The 26578-nt window shown below is 55.5% G+C and overlaps 3 protein-coding genes and 1 long non-coding RNA gene across 9 annotated transcripts; 2 read left to right on the top strand and 2 right to left on the bottom strand.

Annotated features, from left to right (window-relative positions):
- The first annotated feature begins 142 nt into the window (after positions 1-142).
- On the top strand, positions 143-10137 carry NCAPH2 (non-SMC condensin II complex subunit H2). The gene is made up of 20 exons (XM_070790685.1): positions 143-369; positions 3408-3509; positions 5641-5696; positions 5784-5868; positions 5942-6010; positions 6107-6183; positions 6257-6390; positions 6615-6698; positions 7087-7226; positions 7968-8039; positions 8194-8260; positions 8406-8513; positions 8584-8637; positions 8774-8844; positions 8923-9016; positions 9143-9211; positions 9294-9349; positions 9432-9563; positions 9660-9809; positions 9876-10137. Exons 1-20 carry the CDS (start codon positions 262-264, stop codon positions 10014-10016), a joined length of 1869 nt encoding a protein of 622 aa, XP_070646786.1. The 5' UTR covers positions 143-261; the 3' UTR covers positions 10017-10137.
- Positions 10138-10295: 158 nt separating this feature from the next.
- Positions 10296-11123, bottom strand: SCO2 (synthesis of cytochrome C oxidase 2). The gene has a single exon (XM_070790692.1). It carries the CDS (start codon positions 11121-11123, stop codon positions 10323-10325), a length of 801 nt encoding a protein of 266 aa, XP_070646793.1. The 3' UTR covers positions 10296-10322.
- Positions 11124-15896: 4773 nt separating this feature from the next.
- Positions 15897-25864, top strand: LOC139183310 (uncharacterized). The gene is made up of 2 exons (XR_011566918.1): positions 15897-16014; positions 25406-25864. It is a non-coding gene; the product is annotated as an uncharacterized lncRNA (long non-coding RNA).
- Positions 15932-17959, bottom strand: CIMAP1B (ciliary microtubule associated protein 1B). Of its 6 annotated transcripts, none has more exons than XM_070790691.1 (7): positions 17850-17959; positions 17332-17472; positions 17039-17242; positions 16661-16765; positions 16454-16575; positions 16169-16345; positions 15932-16062 (listed from the first exon to the last, which is right to left on the bottom strand). In XM_070790691.1, the coding sequence occupies exons 1-7, from the start codon at positions 17929-17931 to the stop codon at positions 15946-15948; spliced, it is 948 nt and encodes a 315-aa protein (XP_070646792.1). In that variant the 5' UTR covers positions 17932-17959; the 3' UTR covers positions 15932-15945. The 6 variants fall into 6 exon arrangements, with proteins under 6 accessions (XP_070646792.1, XP_070646788.1, XP_070646789.1 ...); XM_070790687.1 differs by having other exon boundaries at positions 17332-17667; positions 17850-17958; XM_070790688.1 differs by having other exon boundaries at positions 16205-16345; positions 17332-17955.
- Positions 25865-26578: the final 714 nt, after the last annotated feature.

Below are 26578 nucleotides of genomic sequence, written 5' to 3' on the forward strand. Positions count from 1 at the left end.
CCGGCCCCGCCCCGCCCCTCCGCGCCGGCCGCAGCTGCAAGCCGGACCCCGCGCCCTCTGGCGCCCCGCCTCCGGCGCGTCCTGCGCCCTTTCCGGCGTGACGCGATCGGTCTGCGTCAAGTTGTGCGCTCGTCGCTGCGCGCTACGAATCTTCCTGGGCGGGAACAGCAAAATGGCGCCAGAAGTAGTGGCGGGCTGAGTACACCGGCCCCTTTGGAAGCCGGCGCTGCGGTCCCCGGGCCGATCCGGCTCCTCCCGAACATGGAGGACGTGGAGGCGCGCTTCGCCCACCTCTTGCTGCCCATCCGCGACCTCACCAGGAACTGGGAGGTGGACGTGGCGGCCCAGCTGGGCGAATATCTTGAGGAGGTGAGGGCGGCCCCGGGGAGTGGCGCGGGGCGTGGGGCGCGGGCTGCGGGCCTCTGCCGCCTCTGGGGTGTGTGCCGCCTCCGTCTGGCGCTCTGACTGCACTCATCCGCAGGCTCGTTCCCTTTTTCCCAGCTCCGTCTCTTGGGCCTCGAAACCATTCCTTACTTGATTAGCCTGGAGCTGTCATTAGAGATCGCTTTCTGTTAATGAGCCTTGAAATCGATCTAGTGAGTAGCGAGCAGCATTTTTCTGTAATAGAGTAGAATAGAATTTGTGTGCATGTGTGGCTGTGTCAGAGGTCTGGGTCACGATGCAGGAGGGAGATCTTATGTTAGACTTTCAAGCCAATGCTCCACCGTCAGCATTTAACCCTTTCCTCATATCTGACAGTATGTCTAGACCTCGTTAAAGAGCTGTCATCTCCATTTCTGCACTTCAGTGGCACTGCTCAGCCCACTTGGACTGCTTTTGTGTTGATCAATAACGACTTCCTACCACATCCAAGGGTCACAAGAAGAGTCATCTTGTTCAACTCAGCAGCATTTGATGAGTTGATGGCATCCTCTTTTTTGAAACAGGTTTTGTCTCCTGTCTAGTCTCAGTGTTGAACTCCTCAGGGCGTGGCCTGAGCCATCTTTTTACACATTTCCCCTAAACCACTTCATTTATTTACATGATTTTAAGTGCCACTTGTATGAGGACAATTGCTGGGTTATTTACTTATTCCCCCCTTCCTCGGTTTATATTTCTATTCCAGGCCTTTTCTCTGATTCTGGTTTGTGTATCCATGTTCTTAATCTTGACATTCTCACTTAGATGTCACACAAGCATCTCAGGTTTAATAGAGTTAAAGGAGTTGTTGTTCAGTCGATTATTTTCCTGTCTGACTCTTTGTGACTCCATGGACTGCTGCATGCCAGGCATCCCTGTCCTTCACCATCTCCCGGAGCTTGCTCAAACTCATGTCCAGTCAGTCGGTGCTGCCATCCAACCATCTCATCCTCTGTCGTCCCCTTCTCCTCCTGGGGAGGGGTCTTTTCTAATGAATCGGCCCTATGAATCAGGTGGCCAGAGTATTGGAGCTTCAGCTTCAGCATCAGTCCTTCAGTGAATATTCAGGAATGATTGCCTTTGGGATTGACTGGTTTGATCTCCTTGCAGTCCACGGGACTCTCAAGAGTCTTTTCCAACACCACAGTTTAAAAACACCATTTCTTTGGAATTGATCATCAATTTAAAGGAGAGCTCTTTATTTTCCTGCTCAAAGCTCAGCCTTTCTGATCTTGGTATACGGCACCGATGTTCCTCAAAGTGAAAGCTCAGAGCTCGGGAAACCTGACACTGCACACGAGTTCACCCGTGGTTTCTATCATTTTGTCACCAGAACTTCAGTTAATCTCTTTCCCATTTTCTCTGATCCAGGCCACAGTCTGGCTCCCATTCATGTTAAAACCTTCATTCTTGGACTCCCTGCTCTTGTTTTTGGCTCTATCCAATTCATGTTCCACTCAGCAGCAAGCGTGACACTTAAAAATTAAAATCAGGCTGCAGCACTGCCCTGCCTAATACCCCTCAGAGGCTTTCCATTGCTCCCAGAATAGAAGCCAAGCTTCCTTCTCTGAATCTGGCTCTGTTCACTGTTTTAGCCTTGTTTTAGGCTCTTCCCCTGGAGAAGGAAATGGCAACCCACTCCGGTATTCTTGCCTGTAAAATCCTATGGATGGAGGAGCATGGTAGGCTACAGTCCATGGGGTCTCAAAGAGTCGGACACGACTGAGTGACTTCACTTAGGCTCTTTACCTGTTCTTTGAACCAATCAGTCTGCAACACCCAAGCTCATTCCTGGCTGCACTTCACACACACACACACACACACACACACACACACACACACATTTATGTTTTCTGTACTCGATGGCGAAATTTTTTTGCCCGTTCTAAAAAGAACTGATTCTTTCTCATCCTGTACATCTCAGTTTAAATATCAGCTGACTGCCATGTCTAAAATAGTTCTCTCTGTTATAATACCTTCTGTGTTTTAGAATGCTCACCTTCAGCTGGTCTTTAACTTGTGTATGGTCTTTCCACACTAGAATGTACATTCTGCCTGGGCAGGGACTGTTTTCATTCTCTCTCCCTTTTGCTTAATAGAATGCCTGGCACACAGTGGGTGCAGAATAAATGTTAAATGGACACTTGATCTGACGACTGACCTCTGCTTGAACACACAGTCTCCTGAGAAAATGCAGAGAACTATGCTAGCTGGAGCTGCGTTGAGCGGGGTGCTTGGGGATGCCTGGTGAACCTGCTTGCTTGGTCTGCTCCTCTCCTGCTTCGTATGTCTGCTTCTCCAAATGTTTTCTGTCCCCTGAAGTCCTCATTTCTCTGCCTCTAGTTTTGTCTTTCTCCTCCTTTCATTTTCCACACAGCTGCCAGAACATTCTTTCTTACCTTAGAGCTGGTTTAGATGGGTTTGGGGATTGTTGGCATGTGGTTGGTGGACACAGATTTAAGGGGTGGTGGGAACTGGCGCTCAGGAGAGGCTGGGGGTCAGGAGTTGCAGAGGAAGGGGGATGATGTACTTGCAAGTGTTTCCTGAGTTTTCTGCTCGAAGGATTGAGACCCCAGCATTCTGTCTCTCTCTTCCCCACCCTTGAGGGTCCCCCGTCCTTCTCCCAGGGTGGGGTCTTCCTGCTGGAGTCTGGCTGAGCCGGTCCCGACTAGGATGGGCGCAGTGTGAGCACCTCTGGAGAGGAGCTGGTGTGTAGTTCTGGCCGTCTGTGGGTGATGCGCCCTAGGGGCCTGCGTCTTCCAAAACACTAGGTCTTAGAGGTTTCAGGAAGTAGGGGTAACCACAAAGGCCTGTCTGTCCCCTCCAAAAAACGGGCAGCTGGCAAGCCCCAGGCAGAGCCAGAGCTGTTCGGAAGGGCTGCTTGTCGTGACGGACACCTTGGCCACTGGCCTGGGTGGGGGTGGCTTGGGTGGACTGCCAGGAGGAGAGTGCGTGGACTTGCCACTGTCCCTCGTTGTGTCTTGCAGCTGGACCAGATCTGCATTTCTTTTGACAAAGGCAAAACCACCATGAACTTCATCGAGGCAGCGCTGTTGATCCAGGGCTCCGCCTGTGTCTACAGTAAGAAGGTGGGCCCGCCTGGCTGTGGTCTTGAACTGCAGTGTCTCGTGGGACTGAGGTCTACTGTCTCGCTGGGGCAGGTGGCAGGCTCAGCCCTGTCTCTGAGTTGCCTCAGCAGCACGTCCCACCTCCTCCTCCAAGTCCTTGCCCCTTTTAACAGGGAAGAACAGAATGGGTTTAAAATAGTAGGGTTGGGAATTCCCTGGTGGTCCAGCAGTTGGGACTCCATGCTTCTGGGGGATGGGTTTGCTTCCTGGGTCGGGGACTAAGATCCTGCATGCCATACCACATGGCCCCCCAAAAAAGAGATTGTCAGTAAGTAAATCAGTGACTCTCAACCCACGCTCCAGTCCAAACAATTACCAGCGCCTGGGCCTCACCCACACTGAGCAAATCAGAATCCCCGGGTGGTGGTGGGTTGGGGGAGGGAGGTAGATCTCTGGATGTTTGAACTATCCTCAGTGACAGTCGGCATTGAAAACCATGGGAGGGGGAGGAGAAAGGGGAGCCGGGAGAGGGATACGGATGACACACAGCAGAGGGGAAGCAGGTCGGGAGCGCGGCTGACGGGCTTGCCGGAGAGAAAGACACCTCTCGGGACGGTGCCGAGAAGGCGGGCCCAGGGGCTTGCAGGGCCCACGCCTAAGGCCCCAGCTTTCACAGGGGGCACGCGAGTCAGCTGCTGAGAACCAGGCACTGTATAAGAAACTCGGAGAGTGAGGTGTGACTAAAGATCAGCGCTGCTGAGGGAAACGCGAAATAGAAGCCCAGGTGAGGCGCTGGTAGTCCAGAGGCGGTTAAACGCCCCTCGCTGCTTGCCAGGGCGCCTGTGCGCATGCGGGAGACGTGCCTCCAGCAGCGCCGCCCCGTCCGTCCTCTCGCGGAGGAGCAGGGAAGAGTGGGCCACAGCGCTGACCCGCTCAGCTGGCTGTTTAGTGGGGGGCAGGGAACCAAAGGCGCACAGAGGAAGGGTTTAGAGATGCGTCGAGGAGCTCGGTACTGAGAGCCCCTCCGGACGGAGCGGGGGAGGCCTCTAACTTGCGGGTCAGCTGGCACAAGGGCCACCTTGGGGACCGTGAGTTATGAAGACGGTTTGAGAATTCATTGGTTTTTGTCTTGGATGAGCCCATGCAGTCGGATTCTCGCATTTGTCCTCGGAAGGAATATCGGCAGTTGACTTTGGGGGCACAGACATAAGCTGCGCCTGTGGTCGATCAGACGGGCAGGTGTGTGCTTCCAGCAGGCGCAGAAAGCGCTAGCAAGCTGCAGAAGGCGTGAGGGGAGCACAGGTGGCAGGCAGTGCGGTCCGACTGCTCTTCCGAGCTGATGGCAGTGTCCTGTGATCTAATACGTGCGGCTCCTGGGCCCTTGAAACGCAGCGTGTGTGACTGAGGAGTCTGGCGTTTTGTTAACTTTTAATTAGATTTAAGCTGATGGCGTCACAGGTGGCTCGTGGCTGCTGGACTTCTGCATCCCTGGTGCGGGTCCTCGACCCATTGCTGGTGGGGTTGCTCTGATTCTCTGAGTCTCGGTTCATCTCATTTACAATGAGAACAGCACCGGCGCCGGTTCCAAGTGAATGGGACAGAGTGTGAAGCGCCGTGCTGTGCGACAGACACTTAGGGAAGCTCCTGGGTATTGTTTCTGGGGAGTGGGATCCGTGCCCTCGGGGCACACTGTCCTGCTGGGCGCTGTCACCTGGAGGGAACGGCTTAGGCAGTGCGTGTCTGCGTCCTGCTGGTGGGTGCTTTGTGGCCAGAATCTGGAAAATCCCAACTCTCACCCCTAGCAGTGGGGCCCCACAGGCTATGGCTGCACTGTGATGCGCCGGCAGAGACCCGCGGCGCTCCCGCAGGTGGGGCTGTTTGGTGAGCCCCGTGAAGTCAGACGCAGCTGTGGGTCCGGGCTGCAGGGTTGGGGTGGCCGCAGCTGCTGCGGTGTGGAGTGAGGGTGCAGGAGGGGGGCTCCAGCTGTTCAGTAGTGCTGGGGAGGCGTGGCGGTTGGGTTGGAGCAGTGGTTTTGGCAGCCAGACAGGCAGGAATTTGGAGAGAATGCGGGCATCTTGGCACCTGGACGCGTCTTGTGGGGGGCTCTGGGAGCCCCTCCTTCCTCGCCCTCACTGCCGGCTCTGGTTGCCAGGTGGAATACCTCTACTCCCTGGTCTACCAGGCTCTCGACTTCATCTCTGGCAAGAAGTGAGTATACAGGGGGTGCCCGTGTGTCTGCTGTGCGTGCGGCCCGGGCGGCCCTCACCTGCGGTGCCCCTGTGCTGGTTCTCTCAGGCAGGCCAAGCAGCTGTCCTCCACGCCGGAAGACGGGACCATTGGGGATGCCAGCTCGAGGGCCCCCCAGGAGGCGGAGCAGAAGGTGAGGCTTCCTGGGTGCCTGGCGGTGCCCACGGTGCCAGCCGGGCCCCCCCGAGCCTTCCGTCTTCCCACAGTTCCGGGCGTTGGACGACCTCTCTGACTCCTGTGCTAACGTGGATCTCAGGGATGACCAGGTCGTCAGTGTGAGTGCCCCTCCCGCGTTTAGCTGATGGGAGCGTGCAGGGTGCTGTCGTGGCCCGTGGGTTCCCACGGTTTACCCGCTGTTGGCCTCTATGCAGGGGACCCTCATCCCCCTCCTGCCCAATGCCCTGGTCGCCCCGGACGAGATGGAGAAGAACAGTAACCCCCTGTACAGGTGCGGGGCTGCGCCTGCTGGGTGGAGGGGGTGGTGCTGGGGAAGGGTCTCTGCAGCGCCCGTTTTTTGCCAGCTGTCAGGGGGAGGTCCTGGCCAGCCGGAAGGATTTCAGGGTGAACACGTGCACGCCGCACCCCAGAGGCACATTCCTGTTGGAGCCACTGGGTGTGTCCCTCATGGAGGCCCTGCAGCCGTGGAACCCGAAGGGTGAGGATTCGGGTGGCGGCGAGGTGGGCTCGCTTGGGTGCCTGCGCCCACCGTTCGGACCTGCCTGCAGGACGGGGCCTCTGCCCACAGCTGGCTCAGCCCCAGGGAGCTGGAGGCCTGTGCCAGGCTGTGCTCTCTCTTCCCCGGTTCTGGCTGCGTGGGGCCCAGGAGGGACCTTGTAGGGGGAGCAGGGCTGACCGTGTTCCATCCCTGTTCTCTCCCAGAGCCTGGAAGGGCTGAGGAGCAGCCAATGGAAGTCTCTGTGTGCGGGAGTCCCGGCCCGGCGCTCAGCACCTCCCAGGAGCCAGGTGAGAATCGAGCTCCCAGGCGGGCCTGCAGTGGGGGCTGGGGAGGGGCCTCTGCGCTCAGCACCCAGCCTCTCCACCGCTGCAGCCTGGGGGGCTGAGGCCCGGGGGGCAGGCCTCCATGCCCAGGGCCCACCTTGGCCAGCTGTGTTGTCTTGGTTCAGTGGCTGCCCCCGGACCAGCCTCCTCTCTGAGCAGACAGAGGTGGCAGCATTTAGAGAGGAAAATTACTAAAAAATAAAATGAACCAAACAGAGCAGCAGAGTGGCGTGAGTGCACCGTCTGCTTCCCACAAGTGACGCTGAGACGGGAACGGGCCCTCGTCCCGAGGCGCGGCCCCCGCTGCCTGGCCTTCGGGCTCCCAGGGCTGACTGTCTCGTGTCCCTGCCAGGCTCCTCTCCAGAAGGCCCGGTGCCTAGAGGTGGGGGCGTGGGAGAGGACGAAGAGGACGCAGAAGGCGCGGCGGAGCCCCCTGAGGCTTCAGCACCTGAGGTCCCTATGGAGCCCCCGGAGCCCAGGAGCCCTGAGCAGGTGGGATCTCCAGGGAGGCCTGCCGAGCCCCCGCCCTCAGCCAGGCGGGCCCCAGTGGGAATGGTGCGTGCGTGGGGCAGGCGGCCCCCTGGGCTGCCCGCTCTCTGGTCCTTGTGCGCCAGGGCAGTGGGTGTGGTGTCCCCCAGCCGGCCCCAGCCCCACACCCTGCCCTTTCCAGCAGCAGCTTTCATGGCTCCCTCTTTGAGCAGAGCAGCTGCTGCTCTTCAGGGGTGGACTGGTGCCCAGGGGCGCCACCCAGAATGGCGCTGGTCTCCAGAGCTGACTCTTGAGGCCAGCCTGGCAGGAGTGGACAGGCCTGCCAGCTTTGATTGGTGGTTTTTGCTGTGCTTAATTGCTGTCACGTCCGACTCTCGTGACCCCACGGACTGCAGCCTGCCAGGCTCCTCTGTCCATGGGATTCTCCAGGCAAGGATACTGGAGTGGGTCACCACGCCTTCCTCCAGGGGATCTTCCCGACCCAGGGGTGGAAGCCAGGTCTCTCGCGTTGCAGGCAGATTCTTTACCTCTGTCTTTTTTTTGAGGAGGTATCTCGTGGCCAGTAGTCTACTAGTTTCTATCTCCTCCTAAAGTTTTTCCTAGCTGTTTACCTTTTGGTTGTTGAACTTTCTGCCCCAGGGGGTTTCTGCAGAGTTCCCTGTGTCTGGCCCTAGAGCAGAGCTGCTGGGGGGCCTGGAATCCTGGGTGGAGGAGGAGAGGGGAATCCCTGGTGTTCCTTTCCAGAGTGTTGCCCAGCCCAGAAGGTATACTCTCCGGGAGCGGAAGGAGGCCCCAGAGCCCGCATCCAGGCTGAAGGTGAGGGGTGGGCGGGTGCGCCCTCGCAGTGCGTCTCTTGAGCACGCTTCCTCCCCAGCGCTGGGCCGCCCTGCTGCAGCTCCAGGGTGCCCCATCCCCGTGCGTCTCGACTGGGGGGCGCACCCTCCACTCTCCTGTGTCTGCTTGTGCTCAGGACACCCCAGACCCCTGGCAGGGCCTGGACCCCTTCGACTCCCCAGATTCTAAGCCCTTCAGGAAAGGTAACGCGGCGGGCATGGCCCCTGGGCACCAGGGGGTAGGAGCTGGGCTCACCTGGCTGGAGTGGAGGTTGGGGCTCCAGGGCCTGTGGGCACGGAGACGGCCCCGGGCTGTGGCTGCGCTCCGGGACTGCCTGTCTGCCCCCAGGTAGGCCCTACTCCGTGCCCCCCCGCGTGGAGGAGGCGCCAGGACAGAAGCGTAAGAGGAAGGGCGCCGTCAAGCTGCAGGACTTCCACCAGTGGTACCTGGCTGCCTGTGCGTGGGGCCCGGGGCTGGCGCGGCTGTGGGCCTTGGCTCGGCCCCTGCTAACCTGGGCTTCTTGCAGATGCCGACCACACCGACAGCAGGAGGTCCCGGCGAAAGGGCCCTTCCTTTGCAGGTGAGCCTGGGGCTCTTTGAGGGAGGCTGACCCCACGCTGCACCGCCCCCCTCAGCCCGGGGAGGCCAGAGGCCGAGTGGACTCGGGTGGGCCCGGGCAGGATGAGGGAGCCCCCTCACGAGGCTTGTGTGTGCAGACATGGAGGTTCTGTACTGGAAGCACGTGAAGGAGCAGCTGGAGACGCTCCGGAAGATGCAGAGGAGGGAGGCAAGTACCAGCCACCACATGGACCCCGCGGGGCCTGGTGGGAGGCAGCGGTGCCTCTGAGGGGCTGTCTCTGTACAGGCGGCTGAGCGGTGGCTGCCGAGGGCCGAGCAGGGGCTGTGGCCCGTGGAGGAGGACCGTCTGGAGGACTCGGTGGAGGACCTGGGCGCCGCAGGTGGGGCCCCCGGGGGCAGGCCGGGGCAGGGGCGCTGCAGGTGGGGCCCCTGGGGGCAGGCCGGGGCAGGCTCAGTGCCCGCCGAAGCCTAACCGGCCTTGTGCCCGGGCGCTCCCTTCTCTGCAGATGACTTCCTGGAGCCTGAGGAGTACGCAGAGCCCGAGGGGGCAGAGCCCGGGGAAGATGCAGACATGGGTAGGTCTGGGAGTGGGCTGCTGGCCCGAGGGGCCCCCGAAGATGGGAGGAAGGAGAGAGGTTCATGGCTGCACTTTTGCAGAAGCGGAAGCCATGCCAGCGTCTCTGCGCTATGAGGAGCTGGTCCAAAGGAATGTGGTAGGCCCAGGTCAGAGTGGGGGCAGCTGGGCGGGGCGGGGGCGGGCCCTGCACCCAGTTGGTGGCTCCGGTCCTCCCCCAGGAGCTCTTTGTCACCGCCTCGAAGCAGGATGTCTTCGTCACCACCTCGAGGCAGGAGCTCGTCCAGGAGACGGAGCTGAAGCAGCACATCAGGGGCTGGGAGGACGCCATCCAGAGTCTGCTCCAGGAGCAGGTGAGGTGGGCCGGGTGGGGCCCCTGGTGGAGGACGGCGTCCCCTGCTGTCTGCCTTGGGCCAGCCCGGGACCTTCCCCTCCCCTCCCCTCCGCAGGAGGAGCACGTGCCCTTTGACATCCACACCTATGGGGACCAGGTGGTCTCCCGGTTCAGCCAGCTCAACCAGTGGTGTCCCTTTGCGAAGCTGGTGGCGGGCCAGCCTGCCTTCGAAGTGTGTCGCTCCATGCTGGCCTCCCTGCAGCTGGTGAGTGGCCTGGGCATCTGGGAGGGAAGTGGTCCCTGGCCTTCACTGACACTTGGTGCCCTACAGGCCAACGACTACACGGTGGAGATCACCCAGCAGCCGGGGCTGGAGGCGGCCGTGGACACCATGTCCCTGAGGCTGCTCACGCACCAGCGGGCCCGCCAGCGCTTCCAGACCTACGCCGCCCCCTCCACGGTGCAGCCCTGAGTGGGGAGCACTGAGGCCAGGGTTGGGCTTTACAGCTTGTCCCCCACGGACACCGGGTGTGCGTCTGCTCAGTCTGCTTTGCTTCCTGGCTGGCCCAGCCTAATAAAGTGTTGCCATCCCACCAGTCCCTTAAAAGACAAAACAAAACCCTTTACAGAACCGTTGTGTGTAGGGGAGAGGGCTGTCTGTCCCCTGCACCCCAGGAGGCAACCAGGCCCCCAGCCCCTTTCCTGCCGTGGCCTCCAGGGGCTGCCGGCACAGATCTCACGCGCACACGGCTCCGTCACAGCCCTTTAATGACCCAGCTCAGCGCAGGACGCTGCGGAACGCAGCCATGTGGCGCCGCACGCTGTCTGTGATCTGCTCGGCTGACCTGGCCCTGCTGTAGTAGTCCGTGAAGAGGCCGTCAGGGCTGAGCAGGTAGATGGCGATGGAGTGGTCCACGATGTAGTCCTGGTCTTCGTCCTTGGGGCCGGCGCTGTAGTACACGCGGTAGCTACGGCTCACCTGGGCGATCTGCTCGGCGGAGCCGGTCAGGCCCAGCAGCCTCGGGTGGAAGTCCTGCACGTAGCGGGCCATGGCGGCCACGGTGTCCCGCTCGGGGTCCACGGTGATGAAGAGGGGCTGCACCGGGGGCAGGCCGGGCTCCGCCTCCAGCTGCCGCACCACCTGCACCAACTTCTCCAGCTCGTCGGGGCAGATGTCAGGGCAGTGAGTGAAGCCGAAGTACAGCAGCACCCACTGGCCCCGGAAGTCAGCTTTGCAGCGTACTCGGCCCCGGTGGTCCAGCAGGCTGAAATCGCCCTGGCCCACAGCAGCCTGCCGCAGGGCCTCTGTCCGCTGCTGCTGCCGCCCCCGCTCCTTTTCAGCCCTCAAGGCCAGCCACGCCCCACCCAGTCCCGCTCCAACCAGGGCTGTGACGAGCAACCTGGTTCGCAGGCCGGGACCCTGGGGCTGGCCCTGCCTGCCTGTATCTGCAGGGCCTGGCGTTGAGAAGAGCTGGTATCTCACATGCTGGGTCTTGCCTCCTGGGGTCCCAAGGAGGGCCAGAGGCTGGAGCTGAAAGAGCCTGTGCCAAGCTTTGGGTGGCCGAGCCAGCAGCAGCATGGACCTGATGCTTCTGGAAAAGAGTAAGCGTGTCAGAAGCCAGAAGTGCCCCCATCGTTCAGGAGATCCCTGACTCCGCCCGAAGGACCAGCCCTCCACAGGGTCTGCTGTCAGCAGCTGCTCACCTCGCACTCACTTGGGCTCAAGTGCCTCACCTCTGAAACTTGAAACTCCAGTTCAGGCGTCAGCAAGCGTTAATGCTTGTCGCTCTTGTTCTTGAGCCTTAAAGCCTCAGTCTATCCCATCCCACCTGGCCCCGGCAGCTCTAACAGCTCAGCCGTCGTCACCTGCATCTGAGCTGATGGAAAGCATTCCATGCACACGCCTCAGCTGGATTCTTGGGCATATTTATTTGTTTGCAATAAACATCCATTTCTTAGGAGGTGGGTGAATTTCTGGCTTCAACCCTCCCAAGACCGACTCCTCTGGCCCTTCTGCCTTCTTTCTCTTGAGGCCACTCCCGCCACAGTGCTCTGGCCCCCAGTCCCCGCCAGCCCCTCGCACGTACATTTCCAGCCGGCAGTCGGCCCGTTAGAGAAGGCTTCTACTTGCTTCGCGCCCACTTCTCACTGCCAGGTACCCGACGGCAGCTTTGGACTCGTGTCCTGCCGCTGCTTCGGCGACCTCCGTGCCTTTCTCAGGGGCCTCTGGAAGTTTGCCAGGAGGAGGTCTTAGAGTCCCCCCTCACCTGTTCAGGCGCTCCTGGGAGGACCCTCTCGAAGACTCCTAAACGTCCAGCCTCTCCCCGTCCGACGGTTCCTCGGCTGCACGACCTTGGACACGTCCCTTAGCCTGTTCACAACACCTTCCTACCTTACAAAACGTGCTCCAAGTTGTGCACAAGGTGGGCCTGCAAACCCAGACGTTTCCAGCCCCTCTCCGGGAGCCCCTTTCACAGTAACCTCCCGGAACGCGCCTGCGAGTTTTGCAGGTGCTCCCTCCCTCACCGCGCGCCAGGGTCGGGGAGCCGAGTCTCGAGATGCTACCTGGGCGGCACCACGGGCCTCCCGCCCAGCTCGACGTCAGCGCGCATGCGTCAACGACAACGCGCGCGCGCAGACGGCAGTGTGCACGGGCCGCCGGGCGGTGCGCGTGCGCCAAAGGAGGCCCGCCGGAAGTCACGTATAGGAGGCGGGGCTTCCTCCGCGGTCGTGCCCTTCCGCCGCGGCCGCGCTTGCTCGGCGCCGTCGCCAGTCGCCGGATGTGGTCACCTGTCGTCGGGTGTGGTCTCCGCTCCGCTCCCTTGCCAGGCGTGCCGGCGCACGCAGGGCTGCAAGCCTCTTAGGCTTCGTTGCTGTGTCCAGCGGGCGAGGGGGCAGCGGGCCGTGAGCAGCTGGGCCCGGGAGAGAGGGAGTCTCTGGGCGTCGGGCATCTCTCCTCGTCCCCTCCCGGAGCGCGGTGACCCCAGGCTGTCCAGGAGCAGCCGCGCTTCCTCACTCCAGGCCGCGGCTACGGCGGGCTGTCCGTGGCGGTCAGAGCGGCGGCCCCGCGCCAACCTGCCGAGACTCCGTTCGGCGTGGATCCACTCCGCGTCTCGCGTGTCGTCAGACTGCAGCCCCTGATGTACCCTCGGTTGCCGGTTCCCCTGGAGAGGGAGTTACAGAAGGCTTGGGAGGGGGCGGGAGACACCTGGAGCGGCCATGACTGACTGCAGCAGTAGGGGTCCGGAAGAGCTTGTTCGGCGGGAGGGCTCTTGAGAGTTTCCCCAGACCCGGACCAGGTCGGTCTTGCTCGGATAAGGGTCACCGGGTGGGAAAGCAGCGGGGAGGCTGGACCCTGGCCGCGGCAGGGTAAGACAGGGTCAGGCTACCCGAGTTACGAGCAGAGATAAAAAGAGGCCACAGCCACTCGGGGACCTCTATGGGGAGGCTACACAGGCTCCAGGGCCTGTGCCCGGCTAGGGACTGCGGCCTCTCTGTACTTCCTGCCTGCCATCTTTGCAGACGGGCTGTCCACTGCTGGGGGGCGGGGGGGGGGGGGCTGTGTGTGGGCGGCTAAGGGGTCTGCAGGTGATGGAGATCCCGGAGCTTCCTGGGAGATGTGGGGGAGGCTGAGACTCGGATCAGTCATAAGGGATCAGAGACCCTGAACATGGACTGTCAAGTGCCCTATGTGATGGGATGACAGGTGCATCAGTCAAGTTACCCTCTTGAGTGGGTGGTCAGGCATCCGCTGATGTGGGACACTGACACTGGCTTTGGGTCAGATCACCTGTGGCTGTGTGTTCATAGGTCAGGGGTCTTTAACATGCGGGAGGCAAACCCTGGTCAGGTCATCTGTGATGAATGGCAAGCTGTCGATGGTGGCTGTCGCATCTCTTGCTTTGTGCAGGAATCCATCTGCAGGAACCAGCTTCCTGACCCACCATACAGCACCAGCAGCCCACTCACCCCCCCAGCCCTTGTATCTGGCCAACCTCCCCTGCAATAGGACTCCCAGTGACTCTCAGTGGCCTCTGATCAGTGACCCCATCACTGACCCTGACCAAGGACTCATCAGCAACCTTGACAGATGTCCAAAATCATGGCCAATGACAGGACTGATTCTGATAAGTTCTCACTAGTAGCCCATCAAATATATGGATCAACGTCCTATGGCCCAGTAATGATTGATCAGAGGCCCATTGGTTATTTAGACCAAGTCCCTATTAGTGACTTCTATTAAATTTCCATTGATGGTCTTGACCAAAGTCCAATGACCCATGAATAACTAATCAGTATCCTTCCTAGTGATCCTTCAGAGATTCTGGCCTGTGTTTTCCATCAATAACCAAGATCGATGACCAATTAGTAGCCTGCCTGTACCTGCTCTGGTTTCTGGGTAACAGTGAATTCAGGAATAGACTCCAGCTTATCCAGGGTACCCCCATGTATCCCATTTTCACATCTGTTGCTAACTTATACAGGCTGGGCAAGGATGCTGAGTACACCTGCAGAGTCATTTCCTCACCCCCATATTTCTCCTCACCATCCCTGGTTAGGCCTCAGCTGGAGTTAAGCATTTACTGTTTTTTCCAGTAATTGTGTATGGATGTGAGAGTTGTGACTATAAAGAAAGCTGAGCACTGAAGAATGGATGCTTTTGAGCTGTGGTGTTGGAGATGACTCTTGAGAGTCCCTTAGACAGCTAGGGGATCCAACCAGTCCATCCTAAAGGAAATCAGTCCTGAATATTCATTGGAAGGACTGATGAAGCTGAAGCTCCAATACTTTGGCCACCTGATGCAAAGAACTGACTCATTGGAAAAGACCCTGATGCTGGGAAAGGTTGAAGGCGAGAGGAAAAGGGGACGACAGAGGATGAGATGGTTGGACAGCATCACGGACTCGAAGGACACGAGTTTGAGTAAGCTTCGGGACTTGGTGATGGACAGGGAAGCTTGGCGTGCTGCAGTCCATGGGGTCACAAGAGTTGGACACGACTGAGCGACTGAACTGAAGCTGAACTGAGCAGTGTAGTGGGTGTCCAGCTGAAGAGGGAATGGAAAATAAACTGTCCTGGTGCCTAATGCTGGGGTCACAAGCCTGGGGGCTGGAGGGAGGAGTACCCAACTCTTCTCTTGGGAGTCCGGTCTGGGGAACTGAAGGAGAAGCTGGATAACTTGGCCCTGTTATTGGGGGCTGACGTGAAGGGAGATTCAGGTTCTGTCCTGGGGAGTGAGGAGCCTGGGTCCTGCTTTTGGGGGCTCTGTATGGGCCAGGCTTAGGTCAGGACCTGCTGGTGGTTGCTTGCCTCTTTGAGGTCAGAGGTTCTGGCCTGGAGAGGAAGTTTCCTCTAACCTTGCAGCCACAGCCAGCCAGGGCAAGTGCCAGGACTCTGCCCTCAGGGCATTTGTCCCCAGGCTATTGGCACCAGGCTTCTGGCCATGCCAGCTGCTGCCCAGACTTGGCCAGAGCCGGGGTCAGCACCACAGTCTCCACCAGATGGCCAAGAGCATGGCCCATAGGCGTGGGCAGTAAGGTGGTGGAGGCAGCACGAGGGGTGTTCCGACAGCAATCGGTTATCCTCAGTGTCAGGGATAGTGGTGGGGCTCTGCAGCATCCCTGGGGGCAGGAAATTTCTGGGCTTGACCTCTGTGTCGTGGGGTGGCCACCCCTCCCCACACACGGATTTGTGCGCCCTGAGTGCCTAGTCCAGGACAGTACACGAGAAGCCTTTATGTCTCCTTGCTTCAGGTGGATCAGCCCCGGCAGCTGCTTGGCCTCTGGCTCCCCCCTCGGGACTGGTCAGCAGGCGTGGGAGGGGCAGATGGGGCCAGGGGGCCTGGGGTCACTGGGGCTGCTACTGCTCTGGGCTGCGACACACACCTGGTACCTGTCGCTGCTCTGCGTCCGTGTCGCTGATGCCAAGCGCACGTGTCCCGGCCCCGGTCCCCTTCTCTTCTGTGTCCGCCTCTCAGTCCCGAGTCCCGTGTCCGAGTTGGGTACGCCTCTCCATCTCCTAGGCTTGGGACCCCAGCAGTAGGAACCGGGACAGTTTATTTTCCGTTCCCTCTTCAGCTGGACCCCTGTCTCGGCCTCACAACCTGACCCCGGGCAGGACCCCTGTCGTGTTCGCTGGCCCTCGCCAGTTCTTTTCGGATCCCAGTCGGTTCCGCCTGGTCATGCGGCGGGTGAGAGCCGTGGGACTGATGGCTGAGCCTGAGCCGCGGAGGGGCGGGGCCCCCCGACGTGCGGGGCTCTAGGCCAATCGCCGCCTCGGGGAGGCGGGACGATTGACGCACTTCTGACCTGACCAATCGCGAGGGGCTGCGGGAGCCTGGACTCCGCCCGCCCGCCGCCGCAAGCACAAAGAGGCCGACACTCTGCTGGCTCCAGAGGTTTTAAGAAACATCTGCGGCGCAGCGCCCGCCCAGCGGGTCACCGTCAGCCTCGGTCATCATCGGGGCCAGGTAGTCCGAGTGCCGGATCCCGAAGGTCCAGCCGCGAGGCTTCCGGTGCTGCGGACCCAGGAGATGTCGCTGGCCTAGTGCTGTCTGCAGGCCTTGGGCTCCCGGCCCCCAAGCTCGCCCCTCTGACCCTCGATCCCGACCCGAGCCCCTTTACCCGCCTCCGACCCTTGACCCTGAAACTGCAGACGACCTGGTCCACGTTGTAGGCTGCAGGGCCGGGATTCAGGGTGTTGCCTTGGGGGAACGAAGTCCGCGGCAGCATCGAGAACTGGGGGGCCCGGGGCTTGTAGACCCCAGGGTTCACCGCGTGGTAGGCGCAGGGCCCGGGTGTCTGCGTGGGGTGGGGCAGGAGAGGCGCTGTGTCCAGCTTCCGGGCCCTCCGACCGCCAACCCCTCGCCGCCCCCTGAAGGCAGCGCCCCCCCACCCCCCCCACCCCACCTTGCTGAGGTCCTCGCAGAAGCTGCCCACCGCGCTGCGGCCATAGATGGAGTAATTCGGCGCCGAGACTTTGCCGACTACGCGCGGGCCCAGGAGCGAGGGCATAGTGTAGGTCCCGGGGCCTGCGGGGGCCAGCGAGGGTGGGTCTTTGCGGACTAGCCGGTGTCCCCGCCACTGCTCGTGCAGGGTGGGCCTTCTTGGGCTCACCTGGGGTTTGTGACTCCAGGCGGAGGCCCCAGTTTCGGGGAGCGATGGTGTGCCGAGGCGCGCTGGGGTACGCCGCGTTCCCGGCTCTGTCCGGGAAGTACCTGCCTGCGGGGCAGACCGGGGCGTGGGCCAGAACTGGGTTGGGGACCTAGTGGGGACCCGCGCCGGAGTCCAGGGATTAGGGGGAATCCGAGCCACGATTTGTCAAAGCCCGGTGAGGCTTGGAGCTGTTTTGAGGTCCAGAAGTGGGCAGGGATGGGGGGACTGAATTTGGAATGTTAGGCGGCTCAAGGGGGACGTGGCGGGGGCGGGGGGGGGGTGCGTTTCCCGAGGGGAGGCGGCTAGGCGTTCAGGAGGCCAGGGCCCCAGGTTCCTGACCCGGTCCGGGAGTGAGGAAGGGCGCCGCGTGCCTCGGGCGGCCGAAGATGGAGTACGCGGGGGCGCTGTCGAGGCCGCGCACGGTCATGCGAGCGGGCACCAGGTGGCCTGGCCCGGGGCCGCAGGATGTCTGCTGTGCCGGGAGGCGCGCGCCGAAGGTGAAGGCCGGGGCGCGGGGCCGCGACGGGTCGTGCATGATGTAGCCTGCCGGGTGCCCCAGCATCACCAGGCGCCGGCCGCTCCCCTGCCGGGCAGCCCCCGCCGGCCCCCCGCCCCCGGCCCGCCGCTGGTACCGGTGCTGGGTGGTAGCTTGTACTTGGGCCCCGGGCCTCTGTAGAGGGCTCCGATGGGGCCGCGGGGCCGGTGCGGCCGCCACGGGCCGACCCAGACGTCCGAGCCCATGGCGCGGTGGGAGCGCTTGCGGCCGGCAACACCTGCGGACAAAAGGTGGCGGCCCAGGCCTCTCCGCCCGGACTCCGGGGACGCACTCCCGGTTCCCTCCAGATGCGCCTGACTCCGGGGCGGGGCCCGCGCGTATCCCAGACACCAGAGAAACAAATGGCAGCTTTCCTGGCTCCAGAGTGGCGCGGGGCAAGGACAGCTTCGAGGCCATCTCCCGTCCCCCAGCCCTAAAATTAGTTTAGTAGGGGTGTATTGCGCGCGCCAACTTTGGACGCAGCACTGCGGGAGTGGAATTCCCAGGGCTTCCGGAGAACTGAGATATTTTAGGAACATTGGGGGAGGATAACGGGGCGAGGGGGAGAGAGCGGGGACCTGCTACCCGAGGGGGCCCCGAAGTGGATGCACTGACCTGTTCCTGTGTCTCCTGGCTGGGAAGGCAAGGTGGGGTGTCTGGATCCCCACCACTGCAGGGCCCAACTCCCAGACCCCATTGTGTCCGGGTCGCGCCTCCTGGCAACCGGACTGACCGCCCCACCTGGCCCCGCCCCCAGCCTCTCCTCCTTGGAGTCCATGGCAGCGGCAGGCGTCCTGCAGGCTGGGCCAAGGACCAGAACTCGGTCCACAACCGTTCCCCAGGCTTCAGTACTCCCATTCCGGAAATAAGTCTGCAGACAAAAAACAAGTGGGAGAGTAAAGAAATCAAGCTCAATTTAATTGCTGTGTGTAGAGAGAACTTCGCCTCGATTTAAACGCGTGGAATGCAAAAGCAGTCATGTACTGGGCCACAAAAAAGCCATACAATTAGTAGATATAAACTATTATATATAGGATGGATAAACACAAGGTCTTTTTAGATAGCCCACGGAGCCATGTTCAATATCCTGTGTTAAACCGTAATGGAAAAGAATGTAAAAAAAAAAAAGGAATATATGTGTGTAATTGAGTCACTTTGCTATAAAGCAGAGACTGGCACAACACTGTGAATCAACTACACTTCAGTTACAAAAAGAGCCCGTACAAGGTGAATAAATAGATAAAATGGGACACACGATTTGGTCACAATTCAAAACAATTCTAAGCAAACAGTATAAAATGTTTTTAAAAGTGGTTAAATATTTAGAAATTAACAAATTATCTTTGAAAGCTAGCAGCCAGGAGTGCTGAGGGAGCTGGAGGGCTGTGACCCTTGCTGGGGACCCTCGAGCGGGCCCAGGGGGATGAGAGTGACTCCAAGTCCAGCACATGTGTATTGAAGCACATTAAAGGATTCAATATGAAGCACAGAAGCAGATAATGCCAAAATGCAAGCAGTGGCTGATGCACATTCAGTGAGTGGGGCAGTCTGCCCTTCTCCCGCTGCCGAGATGGCGGAAATTAGTTGAAGGTGTTGGTCAATGAGGGAGGGTCCCGGAAAAATGAAAGGGAGCACCACCAAGCGCTGACCTGGAACAAGGATTTCAAGGAGTTTCAAATGCTGCTGTGATTATGCAGGTACCAGAGAGAAATGCTGTGGCAGGAAGATACTCCAGTCAAGACCAACAGATCATCACCTTATTCAGTCATCTCCCTTTAAGCCTCTGGCACTAAAAACACCGCCTCCGGTGCTTATGCTAAGTGAAAGACAGCTGTATTTTCTGAATTCAGAAAGACCTCCTCCAAACCCTCAGAAATCTGTGCAGTTGGTAAGCTAAAAAGAGATCGCTTTATGAGAGAAAATGTGATGTGTGTGTGATAAGTGGCTTCAGTCGTGTCTGACTGTGAACCTATGGACTGTAGCCCACTAGGCTCCTCTGTCCATGGGGTTCTCCAGGCAAGATGGAGGGGGTTGCCATGCCCTTCTCCAAGAGATCTTTCTGACCCAGGGATCGAACCCACATCTCTTAAACATCTCCAGCACTGGCAGGCAGGTTCTTTACCACTAGCACCACCCGGGAAGCCAAAGAAAGAAAGTGCTGTTGGCCGAAATTGACAGCTGGTCAGAACCGATTCCATACCTGTGTTGCGTGGGTCTGCTGCCGCCACTTCTGATCCTCATCTTGACAAGGTCATGTGTGCATTTCAAATATAGATACAGTGGCTGGAGGAACTTTGGATGACATAACTTGTAGGTGCAGCTTCATTAAGATGACAGATAAACTAAAGAGATCTACAACTTCTGGAAGCGGAGAGCAAAGGCAGCTCAAGGAGAGATGGCCACGTATCCAATCACCGTGGTATTCTGGCTGCTCACCAGCTGGCTCTGGTTTTGCTGCTCAATTCTCAAAAAGTATTGTCTCAAGAGCTGGAAATACAGAGAATTTGTAAACGTCTTTGTATTTGCACTGTGTGATGTTTTACAGCCCATACCTTGAAGGTGTGTTTCTCCCAGAAAGGAGGGGAGAACGACTTATATTTGCAGAAGCAAAGGCATATTCTGTGACTTGACTGTATTTACCTTTAGCCAGTTCTGCCATAACACCTACTTAAAACTCTCCCTTTGCATGTTTTGTAAATAGGATCTAGGGTTTTAAAAAAAATTTTAAGGAATTTTTTTGCCTCATCCGTTTGCACAAGTAATTCTATGAGTGGGAGAGAAAGTGTATAGAAAATGGATTTGCAGAAATGTCTGTCTGTAAAGAAAAAATAGTGCTTTGTTTTGTCCTGTTTCTCAAACACTAGGAAACAATTTAGTTAATAGACATTTTTGCATCCGCATTTCAACATTAATACTCCTGAAGTCATGGTCTGCTGGCAGATTTAATGAAATCAAGCCATCTTACGTTTCACGATCACCTTAAAGTAATTTCTGACATTTTGAGCAGCTTATGTAACATGGGCAAAATGTGCTTTTTAATTTTTATTTTAGTTTTGCAGATGGTTTTCTATAAAGTACATTTTTACTAAGTCCACGTGTGAATGATTAATGATTTAAAAAATTACCAAATAAAGTACAAATATAGTGTATTTAATAAACTGTCAACCTAAACAAAAATCCAGCAATCAGTCAGATAGAAAACCAAGAGTAGCTGTGAGGCTTTTGTTTTAAAAAGCTGCAGGGTTTCTGTTGCATGTTCTTGAGAAGCTGAGAAAGGCCAGTTTCTTGAGGCTGATGCAATGGGACTGCTGACGAAAACAGTTAAACTCTCAGATAAAAAAGATGAGAGGCCACAAGTGTAGCCTGAAGAGACACACTAAACTTTTCAATAATACTTCAATTTAAATTTTTAAAATAAATTATTTTGTTTCCTTCGGAGAGGTACTCCGAAGTGTAACTTCTGCATCATATGTTCTATTGTTAATTTCTTGAGGAAACTGTACTGTTTCCCATACTGGCAGCACCAATTTACATTCCACCAGCAGTGCGCGAGGGCTCCTTTTTCTCCACATTCTCGCCCACTCTTATCATTTCTTGTCTTTTTGATGAGTCATTCTGACAGGTGTGAGGTAATGTTGTGGATCTGATTTGCATTTCCCTGGTGATGTATGATGTTGAGTGTCTTTTCAGGTTCCTGTTGGCCATCTGTATATCATTTTGAAAAATGTTTCTTCAGGTCTTTTGCGTATTTTTCCTAATTTTTTCTTTGCTTTTTTAAAAAATTGAAGTACAGTTGATTTACAATATTTATTAGCTTCAGGTATACAGCATAGTGATTCAATATTTTCCTGTCCATTAAAATTTTTTTTGATATTGTACAAGCTGATTATATATTTTGGATCTGAATTCCTCATTCCTTCCCTATGGCTCAGGTGGTAAAGAATCTGCCTGCAATGCAGGAGACCTGGGTTCAATCCTTGGATTGGAAAGAAGCCTGGAGAAGGGAAAGGCTACCCCTCCAGTATTCTGGCCTGGAGAATTCCACGGACTGTATAGGCCAGGGGGGTCACAAAGAGTCGGACACGACTGCGCAACTTTTACCCACTTGGTTATGTTATTGGCAAATATTTTCTCCCAGGCAGTATGCTGTCTTTTTAATTTTTTAAAGACGTTGCATCGGGGTATAATTTATGATGCTGTGTTAGCTTCAGGTGTACAGCAGAGTGAACCTATTGTACAAATACACGCAGCCGTTTTTATCCATCCTCTGTGGGAAGAGCCTTTTCCCACGTAGGCCACTGCAGAGTGCTGAGCAGAGTTCCCTGTGCCGTGCAGTGGGCTCTTACTCATCCCCTATTTTATATATATGGTGGCTCTAGTGGTAAAGAACCCAGGAGAGTGTAGGAGGCATGAGAGACTCAGGCACCATCCCTGGGTCGGGAAGACCTCGTGGAGGAGGGCATGGCAACCCACTCCAGTATTCTGGCCTGGAGAATCCCATGGACAGAGGAGCCTGGGGGGCTACAGTCCATGGGGTTGCAGAGTCAAACATGACTGAGTGACTCAGCACATGCGTGGCAATCCCAGTCTTCCAGTTTATTCCTCCCGCCTTACCCCCTACCCAGTAACCGAAAGCTTATTTTCTACGTATGTACAGTAACTTTTGGTTTTGTAGGTAAGTTCATAGGTAACCTTTTTAAAGATTCCACATATAATCAATATCATGTGATATTTTTCTTTCATATCAATCAATATCATAGATATTTTTCTATCACTCAGTGTGATAATCTCCAGGTCTTTCCATGTTGTCGCAAATGGCATTATTTTGTTCTTTTTTAATGGCTAAGTGATCCTCCGTTGCATTGCTGTCTGTGTGCCACGTCTCCTCTATCCCCTCCTCTGTTGATGGATGCTTGGGCTGCTTCCTGTCCTGCTGCTGTGAGTGGTCCTGCAACGAGCCCGGGGGTGCGTGTGCCTTTTTGAATTCTGCGTTTCTCTGGATTTGTGCCTAGGAGTGGGATTGCTGGTCCATATGGTAGTTCTATTTTCAGTTTTTAAATGAACCTCTGTACTGTTCTGCACAGTGGCTGTATTAGTGTGCATTCCCACCAACAGTGTGAGATCCAGCGTTTATTGTCTGTAGATTTTTTTGGTGATGGCCAGCGTGAGGCGGTGCCTCATTGTAGTTTTGATTTGTATTTTTTTAATAATTAGTGGTACTGAGCAGAGTCGGACACGACTGAAGCGACTTAGCAGTAGCCGCAGCAGAGCGTCTTTTCAAGTGCTTTATAACCATCTGTATGTCTTCTTTGGAGAAATGTCTATTTAGATCCTCTGCCCAGTTTTTGATTGTGGACTGTTTTTTTTTAATTTTTTTTATTTAGCTCCATGAATTGTTTGTATATTTTGGAGATTAATCCATTGTTGGTTGCTTTATTTGAAAAATGTTCTCCCATTCTGAGGGTTTTCTTTTCTTTTTATTTATGGTTTCCTTTGTGTGCAAAAGTTTTATGTTTAATTAGGTCCCATTTGTTTTTATTTTCATTATTCTAGGAGGTGGATCAAAAAAGATCTTGATGCGATTTATGTCAGAAAGTGTTCTCCCTATGTTTTCGTCTAAAAATTTTATAATATCTGGCCTAACATTTAAGGTTTTAATCCATTTTGAGTTTATTTTTGTGTATGGTGTTAGAGTTCTGTTCTTTTTGTTTTACTGATGGTTTGTTTTTAAAGACACTGCCAAGCTCTCCCCGAGCACCGCCTGTTGCCATCTCACGTCCCACGTGGGACCTGGGCTTCTGGCCACACGAGGCAGCATGTGGGCTCTCAGCTCTGCGACCTGGGCTGGGCCCGCGCCGCCCGCGGCGGGAGCAGGGGGTCCTCACCGCTGCGCCGCCGGGGAAGCCCCGTTTTTTTTTTTTTTTAAGTCCCATGTTTTTAAAGTTGCTGTTAGGCTGCTGAGCTTCACCCATGTTCTCAATTAATTAATCCATTTTCACTGATTATTAGACAATGCCAGCCAGTGGCATTGGGCACAGCTGACTGTCACGAGTGAATCACAGGTGTGACTAGTAATGGACATGAACAGACATAATCTAGCCTTAGTTATTAATGGCTGTAATCTAGTCTTAAATAGCTCCTTAAAAATTGACAGCGTGGGTATAAAACTCTTACAGGAAAGTACAGGCAGGACACTCTGACATAAATCACAGCAAGATCCTATCTATGATCCACGTCCCAAAGTAATGGAAATAAAAACAAAAATAAACAAATGGAATCTAATTAGAAGTTTTTCACAATGAAGGAAACTCTAAGCAAGGTGAAAAGGCAGCCTTCAGAACGGGAGAAAATAATGGCCAACGGAGCAACTGACAAAGAATTAATCTCCAAAATATACAAGCAATTCATGCAGCTCAATACCAGAAAAATAAACGACCCAATCAAAAAATGGGCCAAAGAACTAAACAGACATTTCTCCCAAGAAGACATACAGATGGCTAACAAACACATGAAAAGATGCTCAACATTACTCATGATCAGAGAAATGCAGAGCAAAACCACAGTGAGGTACCATCTCACACCGGTCAGAGTGGCTGCCATCAAAAAGTCTACAAACAATAAATGTTGGAGAGGGTGTGGAGAAAAGGGAACCCTCTTACACTGTTGGTGGGAATGCAAACTAGTACAGCCACTATGGAGAACAGTGTGGAGATTCCTTAAAAAAACTGGAAATGTAACTGCCATATGACCCAGCAATTGCACTGCTGGGCATGCACACCGAGGAAACCAGAACTGAAAGAGACACGTGTACCCCAGTATTCATGGCAGCACTGTTTACAATAGCCAGGATGTGGAAGCAACCTAGATGTCCATCAGCAGATGAATAGATAAGGAAGTTGTGGTACATATACACAATGGGATATTACTCAGCTATAAAAAAGAACACATTTGAGTCAATTCTAATGAGGTGGATGAAACTGGAGCCGATTATACAGAGTGAAGTAAGTCAGAAAGAGAAACACCAATACAGTATACTAACGCATATATATGGAATTTAGAAAGACAGTAACGATGACCCTATATGCAAGACAGCAGAAGAGACACAGATGTAAAGAACAGACTTTTGGACTCTGTGGGAGAGGGAGAGGGTGGGGCAGCATGAGAGAATAGCATTGAAACATGTATATTACCGTATGTGAAACAGACGAGCAGTGCAAATTCGATGCATGAAGCAGGGCGCCCAAAGCTGGTGCTCCGGGACAACCCAGAGGGCTGGGGCTTCAGGATGGGGGACACATGTACACCTGTGGCTGATTCATGTCGATCGACGTATGGTAAAACCACCACAATATTGTAATTAGCTTCCAATTAAAATAAATTAATTTTTAAAAAAACCTAGGAATAAAACTATCATATGACCTAGCAATCCCACTACTGGGCATACACCCTCAGGAAACCATAACTGAAAAGGACACGTGTACCCCAGTGTTCATTGCAGGACTACTTACAGAGTGAAGTGAGAAAGAGATAAACAGATATCGTACAGTAATGCGCATATGTGAAATAGAAAGATGGGACTGATGATCCTATCTGCAGGGCGGCAAAGGCAATGCAGACACGAGGAACGGACTGACGGTCACAGTGGGGAAGGGAGAGGGTGGGATGACTTGAGAGCAGTGTTGAAACATACGCTGCCATGTGTGAAATGGACAGCCAGTGGGAATCTGCAGTCTGACGCATGGAACCCGGCGCGCCTCGGGTGGACGAGCAAGGAGGTGGGCCGGTGCTTTAAGAGGGAGGACGTGTATGTAGCCCTATGGCTGATTCATGTTGGTTTATGGCAGAAACTGTGATATTGTAAAGTAATTGTCCCCCAATCAAAAGTAAACTGAATTTTTTTTAAAGTAAAAAAACAGTTTATACATTGAGGTTACGTTTGAGCACTATTTCTGAGGTCCCTTTCTAAACCTGTGGTTTTGGAGGATGCCATGCAAAACACACACCTCCGGAGGGCGCTCTGGACCTGCTCTGTTCTCCCAACCCTGCCAACCACCATCGCTCAGTTTCTCTAATTGTTCAGGATTTGTTTATCATCAGTGAAATCTTTTGTAATATTTGGCAAGGAGGAAATTTAGCTTCTCTTCAATTGTCTTTGTTCTTATTTGTCACAGATTTTAAAACAAATGCTTCTGGTATGACTTCTAGAGGGGCTTCCCTGGCAGCTCAGATGGGTAAGACTATGCCTGCGATGTGGGAGGCCCAGGCTCCATCCCTGAAGCTCCAGTACTCTGGTCACCTGATGCGAAGAGCCGACTCATTTGAAAAGACCCTGATGCTGGGAAAGACTGAAATCTGGAGGAGAAGGGGACGACAGAGGATGAGATGGTTGGATGGCATCACCAACTCAATGGACAAGAGTTTGAGTAAACTCTGGGAGTTGGTGATGGACAGGGAGGCCTGACGTGCTGCGGTCCACAGGGTCACAGAGTCGGACACGACTGAGCAAGTGAGCAACAACAATGGGTTCTGCCTTCAACATTCTAATCAGTGTCATGGGAAGCACCCTCCTCTTCTCCCGCTTTGAACTCAGTGCTTCCAAATAAAAAATGATTTTATTTTTTTCTCAAGTATTTCTTCTTAGTTACTTGTTTATTTATGAAACATTTGTTGTTGATGTTAACAGTTAGCCTATTGATTCTTAAAGGGAATCCTCAGTTGATCATGGATCTAGACGTGGCTTTCCTCTTCAGGAGGCTTACCAGAGGACAGACCTACCTGAGCTGCGCCCTTCTGTCGAGGGGCAGCAGGCCTCGGCCAAGGCTGGTGTCCTACTGCCAGGACCGGCGTGGGCAGCCTTGGCTCTCGGTAGGCACACTCGTGAGGGCTGTTCCTGGGCCTGGACAGTCTTTGGTTCATTTGTTGTTTCTTGGAGAAACTAGACATGCCTAGTCCCTCTTGAGGAACCTACAAATATATAATATGATGAGTGCTCCCGGTCACCCTCGCTGGTGGGACCTTACACGGTGTCTTCAGAACATCGACAGCTGGCCTGTGCTGCAGAATAATGACAGTTTGGGGACAGTGTGTTAATATTTATTATTTTAACCATTTGTAAGAGGGGCAGCAGAAGATGAGATGGATGGCGTCACCAACTCAATGGACATGAGTTTGAGCAAACTCTGGGAGATAATGAAGGACAGGGAGGACTGCGTGCCGCAGTCCGTGGGGTCGCCAACAGCCAGACACGACTGAGCAGCTGCACAGCCACCATCTCAGGGGGATAATTCAGTGGCGTTAAATACATTCGTGACCCATCGCCGCAGTCTGTACACAGACTCGTCATC

This window comes from Bos indicus, chromosome 5, assembly GCF_029378745.1.
Source record: "Bos indicus isolate NIAB-ARS_2022 breed Sahiwal x Tharparkar chromosome 5, NIAB-ARS_B.indTharparkar_mat_pri_1.0, whole genome shotgun sequence".
NCBI lineage: Eukaryota > Metazoa > Chordata > Mammalia > Artiodactyla > Bovidae > Bos > Bos indicus.